Here is an 8,101-nt window from a genome sequence, read left to right as displayed (position 1 = left end):
AATATCGCTTATAATATACTCCAACAGTACAAATGTAGTAACAATGGTTACAACAAAAAAAAACACAATTTCTGTATGTAATACACCCTTCATACAATCAATGAAATAATTATAAAAATTCTGAATCTACAATGTATAACTTCCCAACAGCTTGTTAGTCTGTTTTAATAATATATTTGCTTATCAGTCGAATAACATTTGCACATACGTCGCCTTGCGGATGAACAATGCACTGCAACTAAAATAGAGACCAATAATCAAAGCAGAAAAAGAGATTATAATTGGTACCCATAACATATTGCGAATTGAACACAAATGGGAATAAAATCAAACAAACAAAATTTCACATTAGCTATTAGGTTGAAGTCTCACCACCATCACCATCTCCCAACCACCACAAATAACACCCAACCTCCACCAACACAACACCCTTGTTCTGGACAACACCCTTGTTCTGCACCACCATATTGCAGCTGCTATATTACTGCCTCCTTCAACCAACATAACCACCTCAAACAACTTCAAGCACAACTGCAATACTGCTTCCATTTCTCTTGATTCTCCATTACAGCTCTCATATCAGCTCGGTTTAGGTCCACCAATGATTCATCTCAGCTGCACCTGAACTGCATCATCTGCAGCTTCACAAGTTCATTGCTCATCTATTATATAAATAAATCACAGCTCCACTTGCAATACCAAACCACCACTGCACAACAAAATCACCACCTATTCAAACTTTGTATGTATTATCACCTGCATTCAGTTTAGCTTGCAGTTATCGACGCTTGCTTTGTAAATCCAGACTCCATTGCATATCAACACAACTGCAATACATACACACAAACCCACTGCAGTTACCCATTTCTGCAATTTCATCTCAGCCTGAACTCCAATTGCAAGACAAGAACCAGCAACACTCATCCATGGCTGTAAATTCCAACCTTGTAAACCTAACATTCATCTAAAATAGCTTCATTACTACCAACAGAGCTTCATTACTTCAACCACTATGGACTGAAATCACCGGAAACATGCTAATTCACCTGCACTTTCAAACCCATCAAACCACTAACACACCCTTACATCTGCAGTTTGCAGCTCCTTCATCTCTTCAATACCAACATCCCCAGAGTCTCAGATGGAGAGTCTCAGCTTCTCCATGTAAACCTAAAAATAAAGTCGAACCTTACCAGTTTTAGAATCAACAAATCTGGATCTCAAATCACTGAGTTCAAATCTCTAACTCAAAATCCACCTGCAATTGAATCCGAACACAGAAATCTCTGAAACTTAAAATGAAACCTAAAATAAATTTCAATCGAAAATCTTTCTCTCAATCGATATTTCGATTGTAACAACGGCAAAAAAAGCAGGAAAAACGATGGAGATGGTGATTTTCGATCTGGAAAGATGGAGATGCAGATCGTGATTAAGGAGATGGTGGTGGTAGTTATGGTGATGGTACTGGTGGTGTTGGTTGTGGTGGCGTCGGAGATGGTAGTGGTGGCGGCAGCCATGATAAACTGTGTTGCTCGTTTTTCAACCGAAGTGAAGAAGAAGAAGAGTATATAACACATAAAGGTTAAAAATGGAAAACATGAAAATAAATTTTTTAGATAAAATTTCAATGTTGCCATCAGAGATATATTTATTGTGTGATAAGGATATTTGTAAAGTCCATCAAAAGTAAGGATAGAAATTCAATTACCACTTTTAAATCAGGATGAATCCAGTTTCATCCTTACTATTTTTTTGTGTCCATTTCACCCATACTAATTTTTACTCATCCATTAGAACCGTGTTTTAAAAGTATTTGGACGAATGACGCATTTTCGGATGTTTTTACTCATGCGTGCTGCAAACCTGGCTATAACCATAAGTTGTTTTAGCTGTTACAGCGGTTGCACCAACAATAGAATTGCATGGGACTGACGTTGACTCCTACTAGAAATTCGAACTAATTTAATCCCTTTCTACGAAGAGGTGAGTCGAACTAGTGACCTTCCCACCAAACCTCTTTCTGTGAAGAGGTGAATCGTTCCAATCCCAACAGCCATTGCTAAGTGGTTTTGTCACTCCAACAACAAAAGAGAACTAAAGAAAATAAAGGAAATTAAGATTTATAAGAAGCAAAAGAAAAAAAAAACAAAAATTTTCAGGTGGATAATGTTGTATTAACTCCAACTCCAATTATATAGTATATTTAAAGTAGTGCAAATATGGATAAGGGTGAATCAATAAAGAGAACAATAAAAGAAAGATTAATAGTACTAGTCGATATAATTATTATCGCAAGTAGGGACTGAAAAAAAATGAATATTACGTACATTTGTCAGATTTTAGTTCGAACAGGTGTTGCATGCTCATCTTACCACTCTTTCCTTTCGGACTCACCTCAACCCAAGGGCCCTTGCTTGTACTATCGTAGTTCATTTGTAACCCTCTAGTAGTGCTACTGTTTTCCTTTTTATCTGTCTTTAAAAACTATTGTAGATTTAATCAAGTGAGAATTATCAGCAGAGAATCCAGTCTATTTCTAGCTAGTAAAAATGGAATTCCAGATTTAATTCTTATTTATTTAATTTATTTATCAGTTTGAAGAGTGAAAGAATTGTTGTTAAATACAGTAACTCTCTTCTGTTTTGTCACAATCGTGGGGTGGATGCACGTGGAAGGTAACATTCACAACAACATTATATGTTTGTTTTTTTTTGGTTCAATAATTTGTCAAGTTTGAGATCATACATACTTTGATGATTTTCTTCTGCCTTTGTTTAATTATCACTTCTGTTGTTTGTAAGTTTTTTTTCCTCTCTTTTTATTTATTTGTTCATGATTCAGTAGTTGTTGCAGGATATTCTAAGAGATTAGATCATGTTTATTCTAGTTTTATGATGATCTGGGTCTGGGGTATGTTTATCTTTGTATATGTGCATGCTAGAGCTGAAATGATGTTATCATCTGCTGGATTTTTATTAGAATGCATTTCTTGTATCACTTGTTACAAGTGGATTCTCAGTCCAGTGTTTTTAAGGCATTGCATGCGGTTTTTCTTAATTTAGATCTCTCTGCTTACAAATTATCTTCTAAAAGAAATCATTCATGTTTCTACTTTTATCACTTCTGCGTAATTTGGGAATGGGTTTCGCTTTTTCTTTGAGTTTTCAACTATATATGTTCTGCAGGGTTTACTTTCCGGTAGCTAGGCCAAATAAGAAGAATGTCTCGTTCGGGTTGTCATACCGAGAGAGGGGAATTGAGGATTTATGAAAGTTGGGATGAGGTTGCGACTGAATTAGCGGATTATATTGCTGAATTGTCCGAGGTTTCAGTCAAGGAGAGGGGATTCTTTGCCATTGCCTTGTCTGGTGGTTCTCTCATTAGCTTGATGGGGTATACATTCCTATTTAGCCTATCTTACATACTAGAATTTTACTTTTTTGTTTCCTGTAAGCTAGATTCGTTTTTTTGGCTGTTAATGTTGGTTGTAACCGTTAACGTTGATACGGTAGTTAATGTTGTTTCTTTCATCTGTGACAGAAAACTCTGTGGAGCGCCTTATAACAAGACCGTGGATTGGACCAAATGGTATATCTTTTGGGCAGACGAGCGTGTCGTGCCAAAAAATCACGCAGACAGTAATTACAAGTTGGCAAAGGATTGTCTCTTGTCCAAGGTAATAAATTCTGGATCTTCTGTTATAATTCCCCAAATATTCGCCTTATCGTCCGAATTTCATGAGTTCAGGAATTAGTGAATTGTGCTAATCTGAATCCCCCATTCTGGCTGACGATAAATCGTGAAAATGAATGCACTTCCATAGACCCCATCTCAGTTGTTAGTCATAAACTTGGTTGCAGGTCTTTGTAGTCTACTTTCGGAGACACCACGAGTGAGGTTTCTTGCCAGTTTCATCCCCTATACCCTACTTTTGGCAATTTCTTTGTAGAATAGAATGCATCTGAAATAACTTAACTCTCTGATTTTTGTAATCTGTAGAGTTTCTTAACGTTTCTAGAGTTTCTATTTTTGTAATCCAATTTATAACCTTTCTTATTTTAAAATGTAAAACAATATCGTGTCATTCAGCTGTTGTTCCCCCATTTCCTCCAAAGAGTCGTATCCTTGGAATGTGTGACCTACCAACATCTTAGGCACCAAATATTTGAAGGTTCAGTTTGAAAAACTGGTCATTTTTCTTCTTGATTAGGCAACGTAAAAACTGGTCTGCGGCAGTTATCTTGTTCGTCCAAGAATTTCCTTCGGGCCTAAAGAACAGCTAATGAATTTTAACATTAAAAGATTTGAGGAAACTCGGTGCAATTTATTATTTGTTTTCACAAATCTAGGCTGCATTAGTTCTGATATTGCTTCTGCTTGGAATAGGTGCCCCTGATCCCAAGCCATGTATACTCCATCAATGACTCATTGTCTGCAGAGGAAGCTGCTAGCGAGTATGAATTCGTCCTACGTCAACTGGTGAAGACCCGGACAGTTGGTGTTTCAGAGATCAATGATTGCCCGAAGTTCGACCTGATTCTTCTTGGGATGGGACCTGATGGACACGTCGCATCACTATTCCCAAACCACATGGTACTGGAAGAGGAAGATGAATGGGTCACCTTCATCACCGACTCTCCCGAGCCTCCACCCGAAAGGTTAACTTTTACTTTGCCAGTCATCAACTCGGCATCCAACGTCGCTGTTGTCGTGACAGGCATCAGCAAAGCCGAAATGCTGCACTTAGTAATTGATGATGTCGGACCAGATGGCTCAATGCTACCTGCTCGGATGGTTAACCCAGGAAACGGGAACTTGGTGTGGTTTTTGGATAAATTAGCAGCTTCGAAACTCCAGGCTTTCAAGTGCACAGAGCAGGAAGCAAAAACCGGAAAGTGAATTTCATGCTCAGAGAGTCAGACTCAGTTATGCATGTAGGTTCCAGAACTCAAACCATATGGAACTCTTTGGTTCCATTTTTTTCATTCATAAGTAGTTTTTATTTTGCAATCCAATCTCCTTTGCTCTTTAGTGTTCTGATGTCGTATGAATTTCCTTTTTGTTAAAAGTTATTAATAAAACAGCCTCATAGGGAAGTACCAAAACAGAACTGCTGGTCTGAAATACTTCAAAATTGGCTGTAGTTGTACCTTGGCATGAACAATTACACTTTCGAGTACTTGCAAAGAAAACCTGCTCTATAAAAGACATCTCTCTATTACTTGATAAAATTCAAGAAAAAAGGAAGACAAAAAATTCTCAAAACCCAGAGAAGCAAAGGCATATTTCAAAGAGAAATCACAAACTCAAGTTTACAAGTTGTACTGTAAGCTTCTTTTCAGGCTGGGCACCTGCTTTTTATTTCACCTACCAATATGAGGAAGTAAATGGTCGCGATAAGGGGTGTTGGCCTTGAATTCTCAACACGCAGGTGGGCTCATGATCGAACCTCAGATTTGGTAGCCACCCACTCCAAAAACTTGACCTGAGAAGCCATAGTATCAGCCCGATAGAGTTGATAATAATGGGATGCAGCTTCTTTTCCAACTGTGTAACCAACCACAGCTCCAAGACCCAAAGCTAAGACAGCACCTGTTAATAAAAGGTGAAAACAAACATCATATAGTACAGGTAAATCCAATCTCTTACTAGCTACACTCAAATTTTTTCTTTTTACTATTCTGGCAATGCACACAAGTTGAATGGTTTTGAATGCAATACTCATCTCAACAGTGGTAACAAACTCAACAGAATCTCTTTCAGTGTCAAGAATATCCGCTACATTTAGAGTCCTCCAAGGGACTCAACTGAACATACTGGTCATTCAAAGTTTCAAAACAAGCATGCGTAGCTACTGTAGAAATCTAATTTTCAGCGCAATTTCAATTGTTCAAATACGACGTTTGCAGGAGAGCATGGACCAGGGTAAACATGGTACTTAACAGAAACAGCTTGTACTTTTAATACGGCGATCATATTCCAAAACTTCACCAACCAAGGGGTAAAACAAAATCTAGTGACAGCAATAACAACCCTTTAAAAGGAATAAACTAGTTCACGCAGGACATTTCCATGCAGCCAGATAAATCCATACAAGAGACAGCTTTGCCGAGCAGGCCAAACCCTGGGCATCTATTTCTCCAGAATGAACACATCTGAGGTCACAAAATATTCTGAAAGGATGCTAGATATCACTCACACAAATGTATGGAAAGTGACAACACGATTGAATAGCACTTATAATCATTATAGCCAATGTCAACCGAAAGTGAAAAGAATCACTACGAGATGATAGCAATAACAACCCTTTGATGAATAAACTAGTAGAGCTAGTTTTTAACAATTGTAATCCTAATCCCAGATCCCCCATAATCCAGCATCGGAACTTCATACATTATGGGTAGAAACAGGAAACTAAGGAAGTCACTAAACCACCACCTGATTGCTTTTGAGTTGAATATACTAGTACAGCTAGTTTTTAACAATGTTAATCCTAATCCCAGATCCCCGATGGACCAGCATCGGATTTTCATACATCATGGGTAGGAAAAGGAAACTAAGGAAGTCGCTAAACCACCACCTGACTGCTTAAAAGTAAAGTTGGACGCTTGTCTTCAGAGTAATAATCACTATTTTGCATAGTCTTAAGGGTTACACAGGACATTTCCGTGCAGCCAGATATCACTCACACGCGACATTTCTATACAAGAGACATCAGTGCCGAGCAGGCCAAACCTTGGGCATCTATTTCTCTAGAATGAACACATCTGAGGTCACAAAATATACTGAAAGCATGCTAGATATCACTCACACAAATGCATGGAGAGCGTCAACAGGATTGAATACCATTAATAGTCATTAGCCAATGTAAATCGAAAGTAAAAAGAATCGCTACAAGATGACAGCAAAAGAATAAGGTTCCAGTAGTTTTATTTTCTCATAGTTCGTTTTAATTTTCCAAAATTTACTAGGAGACTTAAGTGTCGTAGCACAAGATAAGCAATAAGAGTACAATATTTAGCTAGAAGAGTACCGTGAGGACTCTTTGAATATCTCCAGGCAGTTCCGCCCAAATGAAGTGCTCCAACAGCGCTTCCTATTGCAGCTACTTTTGCTGCTTTCCTGGCATTTTCCACCTGAAGAAGAGTCGTGGAGAAATTAGCAAACTAGTTGCAGAATAACAAAAAGGAAGGATCATATTAGGGCATTGGCAAATCTATTTCAAACCATTCAGTCACTATAAGATTAACAACAATATTGAGCCAACCCATGTAAAATTCTAATTTTCCACATGATTTTCTAAGTACCAGAGGCTCATATCAATATCTCATATCACATTATATGGAATTTCAGTGTAACATGTCCTACATAGAATCAATTAGCCTAATGTTGCTTCAATATCTAATTCTCACAACCAGTCACCATTTCATAAGAAAATCCAAAGAGTGAAATGGATATCTAGACCACAGATATGAAGCACAAACATGTCAAGATCAGATAAAAAACCTAACAAACACAGACATCTAATTCCTTTTACACTTACAAAACCTAAAAATCAATGAAATGAAAAATACCGAAGTTATGAGAAATTTTTGAGAATCTAGATAAAAAGAGAAGAAACTGATATGATTGGAAACGAGAGAAGAGTAGCATACCACAGGTCCATGGATAGGATCAATGGAGATGAAAGATTGAACATCAGAACTAGACCATTTGATTCCTTTCTCAGCAGCATCTATAAACTTCTTATGATGTTCAAGGAATCCCATTAGAATAAGATTCAGATAACAGAATAGCTAATGAATTCAATAACTCTTTTATCTTCTCTCCTTTTTCTGTTCTTGGTGCTTTTATTTTTATGTGCTCGCTGTCTGCCTGGGATTAGCACTGGGAGGATTTCTGAGGAAAAGGGCAGGAACATCTCAGAGTCGGGCTTTTACTTCGTTGGCCCATAACTAGACATTTTGGCTGAGGTCTTCAAACTGTTGGTGAATGACATTATTTTTTTCTTGATACTAAGAAAGAATTTTATTGATTAGATTCTTTTAAGAAGTACATAATCATCCTCAATTCATTTAACAATATCAAGAGATAGTTT

General features: G+C 37.5%; 2 protein-coding genes across 4 annotated transcripts; one reads left to right on the top strand and one right to left on the bottom strand.

The window, feature by feature from the left end:
• Positions 1 to 2,472: 2,472 nt before the first annotated feature.
• LOC113271757 (probable 6-phosphogluconolactonase 1) lies at positions 2,473 to 5,013 on the top strand. Of its 3 annotated transcripts, none has more exons than XM_026521663.1 (4): positions 2,473 to 2,678; positions 3,189 to 3,396; positions 3,544 to 3,679; positions 4,390 to 5,013. In XM_026521663.1, exons 2-4 carry the CDS (start codon positions 3,224 to 3,226, stop codon positions 4,900 to 4,902), a joined length of 822 nt encoding a protein of 273 aa, XP_026377448.1. In that variant the 5' UTR covers positions 2,473 to 2,678; positions 3,189 to 3,223; the 3' UTR covers positions 4,903 to 5,013. The 3 variants fall into 3 exon arrangements, with proteins under 3 accessions (XP_026377448.1, XP_026377449.1, XP_026377450.1); XM_026521664.1 differs by lacking the exon at positions 2,473 to 2,678 and adding an exon at positions 2,741 to 2,799; XM_026521665.1 differs by lacking the exon at positions 2,473 to 2,678 and adding an exon at positions 2,804 to 2,913.
• Positions 5,014 to 5,100: 87 nt separating this feature from the next.
• LOC113271758 (succinate dehydrogenase subunit 6, mitochondrial-like) lies at positions 5,101 to 7,900 on the bottom strand. The gene is made up of 3 exons (XM_026521666.1): positions 7,659 to 7,900; positions 7,037 to 7,139; positions 5,101 to 5,595 (listed from the first exon to the last, which is right to left on the bottom strand). The coding sequence occupies exons 1-3, from the start codon at positions 7,770 to 7,772 to the stop codon at positions 5,441 to 5,443; spliced, it is 372 nt and encodes a 123-aa protein (XP_026377451.1). The 5' UTR covers positions 7,773 to 7,900; the 3' UTR covers positions 5,101 to 5,440.
• Between the last annotated feature and the right edge of the window lie 201 nt (positions 7,901 to 8,101).

Source organism: Papaver somniferum, chromosome 4 (genome assembly GCF_003573695.1).
Source record: "Papaver somniferum cultivar HN1 chromosome 4, ASM357369v1, whole genome shotgun sequence".
Lineage (NCBI taxonomy): Eukaryota > Viridiplantae > Streptophyta > Magnoliopsida > Ranunculales > Papaveraceae > Papaver > Papaver somniferum.
The sequence above is the reverse complement of the archived record's forward strand: the minus strand, read 5'-3'. Positions and strand labels throughout refer to the sequence as shown.